Source organism: Neoarius graeffei, chromosome 5 (genome assembly GCF_027579695.1).
Source record: "Neoarius graeffei isolate fNeoGra1 chromosome 5, fNeoGra1.pri, whole genome shotgun sequence".
Taxonomy (NCBI): Eukaryota; Metazoa; Chordata; class Actinopteri; order Siluriformes; family Ariidae; genus Neoarius; species Neoarius graeffei.
In genome coordinates this window covers 32,260,842-32,278,415 of record NC_083573.1, presented here as the reverse complement: position 1 = coordinate 32,278,415, position 17,574 = coordinate 32,260,842, and the positions used below count along the sequence as shown (strand labels likewise).

Below are 17,574 nucleotides of genomic sequence, written 5' to 3'. Positions count from 1 at the left end.
GGCTGTTTGATTGATTTTTCTTTCTTGAATGGCTGTTGTGTTCTTTATGAAATGTTTTAACCTCCACAGTGTGACTCCCAGCAGGTGCTTAAAGGGTTGTTTTACAATCAGGGTACAAAGTTTGTCACAGGGGTCCAAAATTCAAAAACTGGTTCTTGTACCAGTTTTTAAGTGAAGGACAAGTTAAAGAACAGATTTCAGGTAATTTTTTGACTGTGTGTATGGTAGTTTTGTGTAATCTGCTATAAGATAAAGAAGATTAAGTGTCGCTTTAAGCAGGGCTGGGAGAAACAAATGAAGTGATTCTCGGAGAGGACTTTTTTTTTTTTGACAATTCAGAATCCACTACTTCCATAGTTAGCCCAGGAGTAATAGGGTTATACCCGGAACAAATTAGTAACAAGCTGAAAATTTCAGAATATGTTCAGAATACCTTTAGGAATAACATACTAAAAGTCCCCGGAAATCCCCCTTGTGCTCTCTGAGAAATTCAAGATGGCGTCCAAAATGGCCGCCAAATGGAGATCTGCCCATATCTCAGGCCCAAAACAAAATATTAATGCAATTAAAAGGTCAGAATATATGTTTTGTAGGGTAGGAGAGTAAATTCCAACATGTGTATTAATTACATTGTGTATTAACATTATATAATAACAATGTACACATTATTATAACAGTATATTTGTGTATAGTGTGGATCCATTGGTTACTCGTTCACTCCGTATCATCCTATTCTGTTCACAAAACAGCACTTATTTTCATTAATATTAATTAAAGTAAATTGGTGGTGTAGTGGTTAGCGCTGTCGCCTCACAGCAAGAAGGTCCGGGTTCGAGCCCCAGGGCCGGCGAGGGCCTTTCTGTGCGGAGTTTGCATGTTCTCCCCGTGTCCGCGTGGGTTTCCTCCGGGTGCTCCGGTTTCCCCCACAGTCCAAAGACATGCAGGTTAGGTTAACTGGTGACTCTAAATTGACCGTAGGTGTGAATGTGAGTGTGAATGGTTGTCTGTGTCTATGTGTCAGCCCTGTGATGACCTGGCGACTTGTCCAGGGTGTACCCCGCCTTTCGCCCGTAGTCAGCTGGGATAGGCTCCAGCTTGCCTGCGACCCTGTAGAAGGATAAAGCGGCTAGAGATAATGAGATGAGATGGTGGTGTAAAATGAAAAGTGGCATGTTAAAAGGTCATGCTGAGTTTAGTCACTTTTTGTCCGAACACACTGGCATTGCTAGTAGTAAAGACTGGCGCTAGAAACTCAAAGATGAATTTTTTTCCACCCTTAAACAAGCTTGAATAAATTCCCTACTTCATTGATGGTACAACAAAGGTCCAAGCATTACAACTGAGGCACGGAGAAGTGTTTAAGTCTACTCATTGTTTATAAGCAAGAGCTTTTATTGAGGCAGACCTTTTTGTCATGAAAGTCGCCGGAATGTTGAAGTGTACTAAAACAGCTTGCCATTGTAGTTTTAGAAGACAGAGTTCTCAAATTTAATTTCCCTTTAATATTTTATCAAAGCTTAAAGATGCACTAAATATTAAGGAAATTGATGTCTAATTGTTGTCTTACATTATGTTCATGTATGTAGGTAGCCTACTAAGCTAATCTGTCAACCATCAAATTCCATGTAATTTCCGCATTAATGACCTTGTAATCTTGGTTAATTTTAACAGTGTGACAATGGTGAATTTGCATTGCTTGTATGAGAGAACATATTTAACATTTTAATTGCATTTATATTATGTTTTATCCCTGAGATATTGAATCTCCAATTGGTGGCCATTTTGGACGCCCTCTTGAATTTCTCAGAAAGCACAAGGTGGATTCCCGGGGACTTTTAGTATGTTATTCCTAAGGGTATTCTGAAAAATTCAGCTTGTTACTAATTTGTTCCGGGTTGGACTCAATTTTGAGCTAATGCTCTTGGGCTAAGTGCTTTTAAATCTAAGGCTGTAAGCTTTGTGTTAGTTGTCTCTAATATTTATGTCCCAATATCTTGACCACATTTTAGGATGAAAATAATCATTTTAGATGTTATTTTATACTGAAAAATTAGCTGTCTCGGAGAGGACTTTTTTTGACAATTACATACTAATTTGATCAAAATAGTCTGAAAACTTACTGGCATTCAACATTCAAACTTAACTATGTTTCCAATGATATGGAACCAAATGTGTTTTATGGTATAAAGAATGATTTAAGTGCATCCCTTTTGGAGCAACCTGTGGTCAAAAAAGCACTTTTTCTAAATGACACGAGTAATTTTGCTAAATATGACACATTGCCATACATTCACCAAAAATATCACCAAATGTTTATTTTGCATGGTAAATAGAGCTATCACAGGGTTACAATAAACAACCAAGTTTATTTAGTCAAGCCTTTTGAAGATAAGTGTTAAATGGGATTTTTAGTTTGCGTACCCTGATTGTGAAACAACCCTAAAGGAACTGGCTTGAGGAAAACTTCACAAAATGACCATTTCTGAACAGTGAAAACTTGACTTAACTGCAAGTTAGAAAACAGAAAAGTCTGCACTGGAGTTCCCAAAAGCCTCTTAGGGTTGAGTGTCTTGGGGGGAAAGCACGAGATGGAAGGAAGGAAGGGAGGGGAGAGCATTCATGGTGCGGTGCTGCTTTTGGGGAAACTGCGCTCCTCTGTCTGAGAAACAGTGCGTCGAACTTTCAGCTGGATCAAGTGAGCTGCTGCTGTTCACATGAACCACACAATCCCTCGTCTTTTATTAAGTGCTTTTAATACAGTAACATCCAAGTTGTGTTTTAGGGCACGGATTCATAATAAATAAAGACTTCTCACAAAACAGAGGAACAGTGAGAGCGAAGAGATTAGCCCAGCTCCTTCCAAAGGAACTTTCCATTCATGTTCATTTATTTCAAGCCTGAGAAACACCAACTTTGACGAATTCAAAATCTTAAAAAGAACCATGCAGACACCCAACTGACACAAATGCACGTCATTTTATAAACACTCAAAACTTTCACCACCGTAACTTCATGCTTTGCTTCATCTCTCCATCCTGCTCTCTCGCTGGCCTTTAGAGCTTCCAGGGTAGGTGAAACTCTGAGATGGGGAGGGGAGTGCAATGCATTGTCTCGAAATTTCTCATGTACTTTCGAGCCTAGGAGAAACGAGGAAAGGTATTATTAATAATGCTTGTAGTATAATACAGGATAGTAGGCGTGATTTCCACCTCACCAGGAAAAGCGCAAGCTGCCGTCTGCCTTCCAGCACCATGTCCTCACCTGGGAACACAGGAGGACGTTACAGTTCAGGTGTTTTCTTTGTTTGCAAATCACATGACTGTTACCCATCACTTGGGAACCAGGAGACAAAGACAGCATCCAAGCCAAGTGGAAAACATTCTACATCTGACAGTCAATGGACTAGAACCAAAATTGAGATCAAGAAAAATATGTATGGGATGGGATGGATTGGACCCCTACAGCTTAAAGAAGACAGACTTTTCAAACAGTTTCCGACGAGGAATCAAATGAAGGCTTTGTGTCTGGGTCCATGTTATTGGAATAAGACTTCTAAAGGACAATAATCGGCTTATTTTTGTGAAGGTAGTGCATATTCTGGACCAATTTCGTGTTTTTTTTTTTTTTTATATGAATGTCCCTTTACACACTCATCCAGAAGGGTAATTTTGCACAAGGCCGTCTGTCTACAGCAGAAAAAAAAAAACCTAAAACACGTCTGGAAAAATCCCAAGTGAGTCTGGAGCCAGATTCGTGACGTCACCTGCGGAAGCGCCAGCAGGCTGCGAGAGCTTTGCACGGTTTCAGTGCACAGCCTGTGTAGACCAAGCGCTCACATTTCTCCCTCATTGTCCGGTCTTTTGGGAAACGATGAGTACTAATCCCATCAAGATTGGTGTTGCTACACCCTCCTACGATACATCTGTTAACCATTTTAATAATTACGCGATAACGTTGAAGAAATTTGCAGAAAACCACCAGGTCGCTTTCTCAAACAAACCAGCGCTGACGTAGGATTCAGAGGGAGGCGTCCCGCACGCGACGTCACGAAAACCAAGGTTTCCTGGGAAATGGCAAGTTTTTTCAGAGCCTCAGATGGCTTGATTTCAACTGAATTTTTCTGGTATTGCACAAGGTTAATTATAATTTTATATATATATATATATATATATATATATATATATATATATATATATATATATATATATATATATATATGCTGTCAAAAATGTCGCGTTGTTAACTTGACTCAATTTTAACGGCGATTATTTTTTTATCGCGAGATTAACGCTCTGTGACATGATGCCACGCCCCGCACAGCCAGAGTCCTCTGCCCTCCCCTGAAGAGCCACGGTGCTCGGCTTAGGTTTCGTTTTCCCATCGGCGGCTCCAGCTCCACTTTGCAGTGGCTGTGACAAGACGTGTTATGCTCTGCAATTAAAAAAAAAAAAACAAAAAAAAAACATTGGTACAACCAGTGTTCGAACTATGCCGATATTTTCGGGGGGTCCCTTTTTTTTCCCTTGGGGTGCTTGCACTTGTCTCAGAGCGCGGATCTCCATCGTGCGCTCACTTTGGATATGCAAATGCTTCCCGTTACACACGATTGCTATGTCAATAAACATCATTTTGCCAATATTTTAGAGACCCCCCAACATTTCCCAAATCATGTTTTCAAGGGATCTCATGTCTGTTTCAGGGGATCTCGGATCCCCCGAGTACCCCCGTAGTTCGAACGGTGAGCAAGCCCATTCACTTTATGCTGATAAGAGAATTACAATGGTTTTTCATGTGACAAAAAATGTGCGATTAATCGCGAGTTAACTATGACAGTCGCGACATTAATCGCGATTAAATATTTTAAATCGCTTGACAGCACTAATATATATAAATCACAGAATGTTACAGATATTTGACCAAAGTTTAATACAAAATAGGAGAATTACATTGATCTTGGGGTGGCACGGTAGTGTAGTGGTTAGTGCTGTCGCCTCACAGCAAGAAGGTCTGGGTTCGAGCCCCGTGGCCGGTGAGGGCCTTTCTGTGCGGAGTTTGCATGTTCTCCCCGTGTCCGCGTGGGTTTCCTCCGGGTGCTCCGGTTTCCCCCACAGTCCAAAGACATGCAGGTTAGGTTAACTGGTGACTCTAAATTGACCGTAGGTGTGAATGTGAGTGTGAATGGTTGTCTGTGTCTATGTGTCAGCCCTGTGATGACCTGGCGACTTGTCCAGGGTGTACCCCGACTTTCCCCCGTAGTCAGCTGGGATAGGCTCCAGCTTGCCTGCGACCCTGTAGAACAGGATAAAGCGGCTAGAGATAATGAGATGAGATGAGACATTGATCTTGCTCCTCAATTTACCCGTGATATGCACTTTAAGCCGAAGTGTGGTATGTGATTCGTTTCATCAACGGTTGGTTTTACAACATCCAGAACCTAAGAACTCCGTGAACATTAGATACGTAAAGTTCATGTACATACCTTTTAATAAAATGATCGTTGCAAACACGAGCATGTGGACTCTCGCTTCCTTTCGAACACTGAAAGGTTTGCGAGCCATTTTTCTTTCTTTCACCCTTGTGCACGACATTTTTTTTTTCCCTTGATTTGATCAGTTTGAACATCCGACTACAGAGCAACGATCTGGCATATTTGGAGGCGAAACTGCTGCAAACAAATAGGATGCCTGTGCGTCAGCTGGAAATCTGAATACATAATGAGGCGGGTCACTACTGGAAGTGACGTCTACTGCAAACAAAGAATACAGCTGGCGTAAGCAGAGGTACAGTAGGTAGGATACATGAGCTAGCAGAGCTATTTCCCTTGTTTTACAAGTGCAATAGCACCACCAATGTGTATGAAGTTGGGGGAAAAAAAAAAAAAAAAAAGCAAGCAAACCCCACAATGTTGGCTAATTACTTTCTCGCCCAGTGTGTAGATTTACAAATGGTGAAACAGTTTTAGATGCAATGAACATGAATGAGCTCAAGTAAACGTTCTTTAGAACAGCGTTTCTCAACCTTTTTTCAGTCACGGCACCCTTCAGAAGTATGCAAATTCTCAAGGCACCCCCATATAAAATATACGCAGTCACGCTGACCCCGGCAGTGACGTTGTGACATGGGAAAGGGGGCCGTGAGACAACTTGAGATGATGCATGAGGCGGCGATGATCTGCATTAATGTAACTATCATCGTTTTTTGGAATTTTAATTCATTTTATTTATTTCAGTGTTAGAATATATAATTTTTTGATGGCACCCTGGTTGAGAAAGGCTACTTTAGACAAGCAACTGAAAAGGGGTATAACGCATCACCTTTAACCTCCTCACCAGCTTCTCGTTACCATCATGAGAGAACCAACCGAATGTGTCTGAGGGTTTGCAGTCATCCAGGTCATAGTAAACCATAGGTGCTAAAGAAGGTGACTGCTTGAAATTCTTGAAGGCATATAAAAATCAAAACCCGTGAGGACGTCAGTGGAAACAACCTAGGACTGGGCCGTGCGCATCTAACAAGACCGAAGCCTTAGCATCTAGGTCTACCGGAACCCCCCACCACACACACCAGTACCTACTGTTTGGCTCTCACCACCCATTGGAACATGAAGGTCATTAGGACCTTACATCACAGGGTTCAGAACATTCCTACAACAGTAGAAGAAAAAGAGGAGGAGCAAAAACACATCAAGGAGGCACTTCAGAAGTGCAGGTATCCCAACTGGGCTTTCATCCAGACCAGAAAAAGAACTAACGGACAGGGAAGAAAACACAAGAACACGGTCATTCCCTAGATGTCTGGACTATCTGGACAAACTCCGGAGGATCTTCTACAAACACAACATCCCTGTACACTTCAGACCCAGTAACACACAGAGGCAGAAACTGGTCCACCCTAAGGACAGAATACCCAGACACAAACAGGACAACGTAGTGTACACTGGGGAAACGAAACCACCGCTTCACAAGCTCAACACAGGAGAGCCAGTTCCTCAGGCCAGGACTCTGCAGTCTGTCTTCATCTCAGTAACAAAGGACACTCGTTTCAGGACTGCGATGTACGCATTTTAGCCAGAGAAGGCCGGTGGTTTGAGAGAGGAGTAAAAGAAGCCATCTTCGGCAACCTGGAACGACCATCACTGAACAGACGAGGTGGTCCGAGACACCATTTATCGGCCACCTACCATTTTTTTTTCTAGAAAAATTTAGTATGAGGGCGCTCACCATGGCGCCGGTTGTCCGTCCCCCCTCCACCGTGCAAAGCCTTTGAAAAATTGAGGCTACAATGGGACATTCTGAGGCTGAGAGGGAAATTGTAACAAATTGTCTGTCAACATTGAAAAAGAAAGAAGTAATCTTCTTCTGCCCCGGACAGTCTTTGGCTTTCTTCCGTTTCGTGCCGTGGGATGACAGCTTTAAATGCCCAAGTGTCAACAAAAACAACTCGCGAACCACTTCTGTCAAAAACTCCCGCGCCGGTGGGTGAAAGGTCATTCAGTCTCAAGAAATCTCGCTCTACAAGTCAGCTGACTTTGTATGTAACCCATGTCAAATCTCGCGAGAGCAGCCGCGACAACTAAACATGGCGCCTCAGTCTGGAAAACGCCAATTCGGATTGTTTTTGCACCGTCTGGCGGTGTATCTATGATTGGAATATTTTTGGAGTAATTATAACGTATTTGATGATCAGACACATTGTCACGTGGTGTTGCTGGGATGTTTTCACAGAGAAAAGATCGTTTTGAGAAAGATTGCATGTTGTGCAGTAACATACAAGTGCATGGCCTAAGTGTGACTTGGGGTTCAATCGGCATTTCAGTAAGAGGGCGCAGCGCCCCTGTTCCCCAGTTTAGACGAAAGCCTGCCTACGATGCATACCTTGGCACACTTCCAAGAAAACTGAATACACATCTGCACCAAGACTCAACTGACTTCAATGACACTGCACGATGGCAGAGAGAACCAACGACCCACGGATCACCCTAATGACCCTTTAGGCTGCTAACACCGTTCACACCCGACCTGAGGTGGTCAACGACTCTCCTTAGGGTTGCTTTTGGTCCGCTAGAGGATAAATACCTGGAACTCCTCACTAGTCAGACAGAACTGAAGAAGAAGCCTTTCGGCTGAGAGGTGAAACGTCTTCAAGAATTTCAAGCAAGTCCAGTTGCCTTCTTTAGCACCTACGGTTAACCAACCGAATAGTTAAGATAGTGATCATCTCCGTAATCAGTGTTCTTACCAACGCTCCAAGGGAAAGGCACGTCCCTGTCTGTCTGATAGGACTGCAGTACCGACAGGCACCAGCCATCGTCCACCTCATACCCAGTGTATACAGACTCTGAAGAAGGAAGGAAGCAGGTCTTTTAGGATTTCTTAGTTACTATAAAACAAGCAGGAGAAGACAGAAAACGCACAAACCTTCTTCCACCTGCGAGCCAGCTGCGAGCCACCGTCTGACTGCTCCGACACTGTCGTCTGTCATCACTTTAGGATACCTGAGCCACACAAAATCAGAGGCAATCCTGACCTCAATATAATTGTAAATACAATATAATCTGCTGTAATACTGGTGAACGTCACTGAAGTAAGCGATTATACATACAAGTTTTTACAAAAAAAAAAAAATGCAGGGGTTTGGGGGCAGGGGGGTGCAGCTTTTACTGGTACTGACATATTTGGGAGCAGAATGTAAAAAAAAAAAAAAAAAAAAAAAAAAAATTACGCATGATCAAAAGACAAATATGAAAACAAGATACCTTGTAATCCGTAATTTGACAGCTTTAATTTCACCAGCTCTGCGTGTCTCTTTCCCTGCACGTGATCGACCGAGCATGTTGTAGGGACAGCCACAGTCTCCGTCTAGAACTACAAATCCCATCAACTAACTTCCGCGATGACCTACTTCACGTCACGTGACCAACTCTATAAGTGACCCCATCACACTCAACTCCTCCTCTCTCTGTCTGGGATCTCCGCATCATACAGACGTATAGAGATACCGCTCATCAGAACATCCAAAATCAAGACGTCTGCCTTGCAAGAAAAAGGACTCGGCGCGCTTTCGTATATACCACTGGCCACGGTAAAGAGCACCTAAGTTGCGCTGTCTCACTCAATTGAGTTACAACCGGTTTTATTTGTTTATTATAAGTAACGTTACGACTGCAGCCCAAGCAGTTAATTAAAAGTTAGAAGCGACCGGATTCCTTCTGACTTAATCACTGTGCACATTATCGTCAGAGACTTTTCCTCACGAACGACGAAACTTCGGATCAAGAATTCTCTGCCCTTTACAGAAGCGACCCACGAGCTTTCTGTGAAACTCCGCGAAACTTCGGGACATCTCCATAGCTGCCAACATTCCGAAATTGTAAATAGTAATACAAGGTTGGGTACTGAGTCTTCGCCCCCCCCCCCGCCACCAAAGCTTTCTAGCAAAACTACCCTGAAAAATCACACTAAAACAAAATAGTTTGACAAAATTTATTCTACAAACTAAACTATCATCTTACATTAATTTGCAAAGTTCTTTTCAACGATGTATGAAAATAGTCAGTGAATCAGGCAAAAACTTCAAACAATGCAATTGGCACATATAATTTTTGACGAAGTATACATTAGAGAAATAGACTAGAGCTTACTCAGTCAACAGTTGATGTTATTGCGCCACATAAATGTCTCGCCGACATGGAGCACAAAATGCATAGTGATCACCCTTACTTGACTTAGAAATGAAGGGAAACTCCTCTAGGTACGAGTCCTTGAAGCGCTGGCCCTTCCCCTTAGCCATGCTTTCTTTAGAGATTAGTACTACACTACATCTTCATAACAAAAGCTTGAAACACCACGCTTTGTTCAGAAACTTCGTGAACAAAGGCCAGACGATAGCGTACCATAGATGATCTAATAGCATCATTGATTGGCTGAGAGAACAAGCAATAGCCAATGAAATTTGGCGTATTATCTGCCGCTTGGAAAGAAGCGGTGTTTTATCAAATACGAATCCCACCGGTGATAGACTTTGAAAATGACCCATGAAAATTGGCAAAATCGTATTTTATTGTAGTAAATTCGTATTTTCGTAATCAAAACGACAAATTGTAATAAATACGATTTATTCGTAGTAGTTGGCAGCTATGCATCTCTGCATATCCTGTATAGCAGGGGTGCCCAAATTGATCCATAAAGGGCCATGTGGCTGCAGGTTTTCATTCCAGCCATGCAGCAGCACACCTGATTTGGCTCATTCAATCAACTGAACTGTCTTCACACAGTCAAATACTTGCAGCCACACCCACCCTTGATTAAAGGGTGGGTGTGTCAGTTGATTGAATAAGCCAAATCAGGTGTGCTGCTGCATGGCTGGAATGAAAACCTGCAGCCACATGGCCCTTTATGGATCAATTTGGGCACCCCTGCTGTATAGAGACATCGATACTGGAAGTAAGGCTGGCATTTGGGCAAACTAGTCTTAGGAATTAGCTTTATGAAGTAGTGTGAATTTAAACTCAGAAACTGTTTAATTGTGCACACTGTAGGCAATTAGAGTGTCGAGTTGATCATTGTGTTCTACAATTGTTCTCCCTCCGTTGTTTTAATAGATAGAAAAGAGCATGCAACAGCCCATCTTTTCTAATATCCCTTAATTTCATTATTACACACATTTTGACCTCAAGATTTCAGTGGATTTGGTAATGTTATAGGATAGTGGGATTAGCAACCACAACGAATTCCTTTGTCTCAAGAAACCACGAGGTGATTTTCACTCCCCCCCCCCCCCCAACACCTTAGATAACATTCCAAACTTTACAGCGTATCCTCCCGGGTGCACATTCAAACTCTGTCTCCTCCTCCCTATCTCTCCCCTCGCTTCCCCCCTCTCACACACACATACACCCACGCTCATCGAGTACTACCTCACTGTTTATGCCTTGCGTATATATATATATATATATATATATATATATATATATATATATATATATATATATATATATATATAAAAGGGTTGGGCGGTATCCAAATTTTGATACCTTTAAACTGTCTGTGTTTTCCCGGGGTATACGGTATTACCGAGAAAAAAAAAAAAAAAAAATTTTGTTTCGGCCTACTGTGTAACGTGCGCCTATGCCTCAAATGTACTATTTAAAAGCAGCATAGCGAATTGTGTGCATTGTGGTATGGATTAAGCAGCAAAGCGAATTTTGTGCATTGATGAATGGATTAAGAGATATTTCAAAGCATCACGCAACTCTTCCTTCATCTTGAAAATAGCATTCAACTGTCGTTTACACATGTCTGCGTTGAAACGCCATTTGCAGCACTATTTCACCCACTCCATCAAAAAAAAAAGTACACGATGAGCAGGATCATACCCTTTCAAGCATGGGAAATAAAAAAAAGGAAAAGAATCAACCAACACCCAAGTCCGTTTAGACTGCGCGATAAACCATATTCTTCAGCGCAAATGAGGCGAACCTAATTCAAATGCGTGATAGCTGCACAAGGCAAAATCATATGGGCCCACGTCATGCCATGGCGGGGAAATTAATAATCAAATGGCCTTACCTTGCTTAAAACGTTGTCTTGATCACATAACTCCTTACAATTATTCCACTTAAATCCATACGGTTTAACACACCCAACAAAGATAGCAAGCGCATTGCTAATTCCCACCAGAAACCTAACAGTTTACGCTACGATGTTTTCTTCCGTTTCTTCAGTAGATGACATTTCAAACGTTTATTACCCACATCCCAAATGTCATACGTTATATTATTTTACCTTGTTGTTACTCATGTAACCTACTCAAAACACAACTCATTGGAGAGATCTCGTGGAAGTGGAGTACCCCAGGCTATGGTGTGCCTTAGGGGACATATTAGATTTTTCGCTTGGTTTGAAACCAAAATGCTGCCACACTGCCGATGTTGTATTTTTTTTGCCACTAACTCGTTATCTTGACTTGCCATCTTTCAACCGCGGTCTCAGTCTCTCTCTTTTTTTTTAGATAGGACTGTATAGAAAGACAGGAAATGAGCGGGGGAGAGAGAGAGACGGGATCGGGAAATAACCTCGGGTCGGAATCGAACCCGGGTCCCCGGATTTATGGTATGGTGCCTTAGCCATCTGAGCCATGACACCCCCGGTCTCAGTCTCTTGCGAAGCTTTCTGTCAGACTCCAAATGTCACGCAGGGTTGCCATGGTAACGACATAAACAACCCTGCACACAATGAGAACTTCATTAGGAAATTGATAGAATTAGTGAAAATACGATCACACAGTTATTCGGGATGATCTTCAATTTATTATTTTATATTATGACCTCATGTACTCCATATTTATTTAGATATTATATATATTTTTTTTTAAATGACGGTAATGAGACCGATACCGTTGGTACTTTTGGATACCTCGGGATACCTTCTTACCGTAATACCGCCCAACCCTAATAAATAAAAAAAAAAAAAAAAAATTATATATATATATAGCTGCTGACCATATTGAATGTATTCAACTGCTGTTACCCATTTAGCATCATTGTTAGAATAAATTCAATTATTCTGTTAAACTGTGCTTGTCTGTTTCTTGCTACTGTATTCTTGAAGTCACACAATCTCAAAGAACTCCAAATTGCCTTCACCCAAGTGTATAGGAGTGCTATTGGCTGTAGTGTCTATGTAATACGGTAAGTAATACATTATTGCTGCATCGGTAGTGATCATAATTTGGAATATACCATAATTTAGCTGTTTGGTAATTTATTATTAAGCACCAAAATTAATGGTATTATTAATGAGTGATTTAATGAGATTGATCACTTAAGACCAATTGCACCCACAGCGTTCTTCCTCACGATCCGTATTTTACATCCTGATAACACAGCGTGCAGCACACCTTCATCTTTCGGATGTATTCATAAAGATATTCGTTTCCGGCTTTAAATTCCAGCCACTGCCAATTCCACGGATTCTTGATAGCGTTTTCCTTATCTACTTTTCTCACACTGTTGTTATCGCCATCCTCTCTGTACAATGTCTCTCCGTGACTACTGGAAAAATCTCATCACTTAATCGCAAGCTACCGTATATTGTCAACACGTGTTTGTAAAGAGTAACCCGAAAATGGTAAGAAAGAAATGGCACAGTGTCGTAAAACGGTCGACGATGTCGTGTGTATATATAACTTGTATGATATCGTAAAATACAGAGACACCTGGAGTTTAGAGGTACTCGTCAGCAATTACGGTCCCCAACCATTAGCAGCGTACCCCCACCCCGTACTTTTTTTTTTGCAATAGAATTCTGCGAATCTGCAGATTTTTCACAGCCCTGCATTTAGACTTACGATGCAGAACATGAAAGAGAGACAATGCGGTTTCCTTTTGAATTAAGGTGGCAGGTCAGCATTTTCTAGCCTTTCAGTCACATCAACCAGGACACAGCAGTCACTAAAACTGATCCTCGGTCAATGATCCTACTCCGATATGGATTAAAACATGAATTAAATGCCGTCAGACCTGTAGTGGAGCAGTTTCAGAAGTAGGTCATTTCCTCGGTTGGACATTATGTCCTCTGGTCCCCTGCATCAAAGCACATTCAGTGTAAACTGTGTATTAATCCATCTGGGAGGGGGAACCCAACCCAACCCCACCACAGATTAAAGGAAGCATGATTTAGTGAGTTTATAAGAGCTTACGTGGTTGTGATGATTTCATCCTTGGTTCTCCTAATCAACAGAACTGGTCCCTGGTACCTGCACAGAGAAAAACGACAATAATCAATCAGAGTAACCCAATCAGTAAAAATCAATCATGTCCCGGGACAATACTGTTACACTGTGCACAGGATCTCACTTGCAAAGCTGTTCTGCGTTGTTCAGGTTCATATATTGCCTGACTGTGTGGGTCACCAGCGGTCCTGTTAACCACACACACACACTGCTACGTTACACTACTGCCTAACAGGATGTACAGTACAGGTGATGCCCGTCAGGACACTTACTCCAGCTGTCGGGCATGACCTTTAAGGCCAGGGGCAGGAGGTCATCAAAGGAGGCGTCCAGAACCAGTGCACGGATCTCGGGGTATGACATCACTGCCCAGGTGGCTAAAGCAAAGGTAGACAAGGCACCAAGAAAAACTTGTCAGAAAATAATTCAAGATTTTTGTGTGTCATATACACAATAACAGACACAGCGGTTTATTATTGGGTAATGAAATTCTTATTTTGCAATTGCCCGACCAAACTACGCTTACCAATATATAAAAAAATAAATAAATAAATAAAAATTTTATATATATATATATATATATATATATATATATATATATATATATATATATATATAAAATATAAAGTGCATATGGAATGCAAAATATAAAAGATAGAGTGAAAAAGATAACATTTAAAAAAAAAAAAAAGAGGCAAACAATGTGCAAACAGAGGTAGATATACTGTGCAATGACGATATCCAGGTGTGTGCGCGCGCGCGTACGTTATTTTATCCAGTACCTGTGTATAAAACAATTAATAAATACACTCACAGGTCACTTTGATAGGAACAAACGCACACCTACAGATACACGTAGCGGAAGCACAATTCAAAAATCCTGACGATAACAGGTCAACAGCTTCAGGTAAAAAGGTGCGGACTACAAAGTCATCTGAAACTTTCATTGTGCACGGCCTTATCCTCTGTCTCGCAAGAACAATATCACGCGGACGATGTGATCGTTTTGATGTCCCGAGGGCCGCTTTTCTCCATTTCGGGACCGTTTTCCTCTGGAAACTGCAGAACGCGAGGAGCTTTAAAATAATTAGCATAACTCTAGAACTGCGTCACACTCAAAAACATCGTAACTCCGCCTCGACCTCGGAGAGTTTTGAGTCGCAGAGATGTAATTTGTGGTTGACCTTTGCGAACAGATCCGTGAAAAAACAAACGACGAATATCTCTTTTCCGACTTACTGCTTGTGTGTTATCGTTTCTTTCTCTGGAAAACATTAGGTGTATAACTCCATACTCCGACTCATTAATCCAAGACGAGCGCTGCAAATTCATCAGATTTCATGCCCGTTTCATCCTTCAGTCGATCTGTCCTTTCATGGAAATTCTCGCAGACAACCTTTTGTTTTCCATCACTTCTCTGGCACACTATCTAGCTGATACGCTTTCATATTCTCCTTTTCTTTTCCACTGGTGGGAGAGCAGAGTCCGCCATGTTTGCCCATGCTGATTTGTTTTGGTTAAAAGTAGGGTAAACACGCCCCACGGTGGTCACGTGATATTGCTGCTCGCTTGCTTCGGCAAATCGCCGGAATCGTAAAACGCGGGACGCTTTTTATCTCCGGGGGGGGGACACACATTCACACAGAGGATACACAGTATGTACAGCAGTGCAACATCTCAAAACTCCAACAGCTATAGAGACAGAACGTTTCTGTCCAGAATTCAACTTTGCAGTCAGAACCTCTAATTCTCACATCAAACATCAGAATGGGAGAAATGTCATTTCTGTGACTTTGACCAAAAGGAGTCAGATGGACTAGTTTTTTTTTTTTTTAAAGATTTTTTTTGGGCTTTTTTCACCTTTATTGGATAGGACAGTGTAGAGACAGGAAATGAGCAGGAGAGAGAGACGGGGAGGGATCGGGAAATGACCTCATGCCGGAATCAAACCTGGGTCCCCGGATTTATGGTATGGCGCCTTATCCACCTGAGCCACGACGTTGCTCCAAACTATACTGAGAGAGTGTATTTAACTTACAATTTCTGTTCTATGTTAGTTTATGGCAGTCAGAATCTTTCTTTAGTCCAATTCCTATAGTACAGGGAGGAAGTTCAGCCATTTCTAGATGTCTAAGAACAAACTCATTTATACTGATCTCAAATTGAAAGCAACTACAATTAAATTCCCTAGTCAACTATTCAAAATATCCAATCCTTGCAAAGAAACACATTCAGTTAATAACATTGGTAAATTTTCTCAGTGCTCTGTATTACAATGTATTTAATATAATCCAAGCAATATAATGTTATCTGAACAAGTATGCAGTTTACAGACTCTAAAACTAAGATATGAGCCACCTGTTCTGGTATCAAAGGTCACCTATTGTGCTGTGTTGATATTGATAAGGCTGGCTGTTGACTGGTACACAATAGCTAGTCATTGATTGCTAATGTTACACAGTCTTAGATTAAAATCAATTTACAAATAATTAATACTAAGCATTAATTGAAATTTTATTTAAAATTGAGGAAGAAACATGTCTCCTAACCTACTCGAGCCTTATTGAAGCATTTATTAACCCTCAAATATCAGTTATATGAAAATATATCAAAAATTCAAATTTGGTGAAAATGGATTTTTTATACCCCTGTAGTTTAAAAATACTTGAGAGACACAGAACAAAAATTTGGAAATATAAAATATGGGTCTTGGGGATTACTGAAAAAAAATTTACAAGTTCCTAACTGCTATCCCACACTGGATTTCTTGCTACTGAAAATGGCATGTTTTAGAAATCGGCGAATTTCAAAACCCTATTACAGACAAACTAGGAATAGTGGAGACTTGGTAAAACTGAAATTGGCAGATATTTCTGTGTAGATTTGAATAACATTCGTAGTTTAAGCATTACTGCCACAGGCAAGCTTCCAGAATGAGCTAAAAATGCAAAAAATACAAATTTGTCTTTTTAATTTCCTTGTTAAAATCACCATCTAATATACAATGACCATTGAAATTCTAAGTTGAAGCTTGTAGTACAAGACATTGAGTCTCTGTGCAAAATTTTAGGTTTCTATCTTGCATAATAAAGATTATATTACACTTTGAAATATGTATGTTTTGAGCAAAAAAAAAAAAAAAAAAAAAAAAATTCAAATGTCTGTATCTCTGAAACCGTTGGAGACAGGAAGCTCAAATTTTGGGGATTAACTTCTTTTAATAGTATCTCTGAGCCCTCCAAATGTCATTGAAATCTGAGATGGTCGAGCATAAATTTGTCAGATATTTGTTGATTTGGCATGGAATGACCCTATATATATAAAAATATAAGGGCTGTCAAATGATTAAAAAAATGTAATCACGATTAATCTCAGAATTTCATATAGTTAATCGCGATTAATCGCTTTTTTAAATCTATGTAAATTAATAAGGCTTTTAAAGTGAAATGCTACAATTAAAATGGTGAACACATTTTATGCTAAAAGTACTTGTTAAAAACTGCTGGGACAAGAGAAAATGGTACGGGAGTTTATTCACTCACATACTAGGCAGTACGGAACATACAAAACATAAAATTGGATTTTGTGATGATTAGGGAGCTGTAGTCTCAAATATAAAACATGGAGTCGCATACTACTGTGTCTCAGTTCAGACGTGTGACAAAGGAAAATAAAAATGAAATAAAACTTCAGTTGTGCTGGAACTGTATTCAGGTCACAGCCTATAGGACTTCACAGTGCTGTGCAAACAAAAATAAATTGCAGTTGGACTTCAATAAAGACATTGTCATATCACACAGTGCTACAGCATACTGACATCTCACTTTACAAAAGTATTTTAGA

At 40.8% G+C, this 17,574-nt stretch overlaps 1 protein-coding gene across 1 annotated transcript in view; it reads right to left on the bottom strand.

Annotated features, from left to right (window-relative positions):
- Positions 1–2,736: 2,736 nt before the first annotated feature.
- Positions 2,737–17,574, bottom strand: part of abhd16a (abhydrolase domain containing 16A, phospholipase) — a 59,524-nt gene continuing 44,686 nt past the window's right edge. The window contains exons 13-20 of the mRNA XM_060921556.1: positions 14,004–14,108; positions 13,856–13,919; positions 13,699–13,755; positions 13,520–13,582; positions 8,418–8,494; positions 8,239–8,337; positions 3,215–3,261; positions 2,737–3,137 (exon numbers count right to left, since the gene is read on the bottom strand). Of these exons, the coding sequence (XP_060777539.1) occupies positions 3,054–3,137; positions 3,215–3,261; positions 8,239–8,337; positions 8,418–8,494; positions 13,520–13,582; positions 13,699–13,755; positions 13,856–13,919; positions 14,004–14,108 (596 nt within the window). The 3' untranslated portion in view covers positions 2,737–3,053. The remainder of the gene's footprint in view (positions 3,138–3,214; positions 3,262–8,238; positions 8,338–8,417; positions 8,495–13,519; positions 13,583–13,698; positions 13,756–13,855; positions 13,920–14,003; positions 14,109–17,574) is intronic.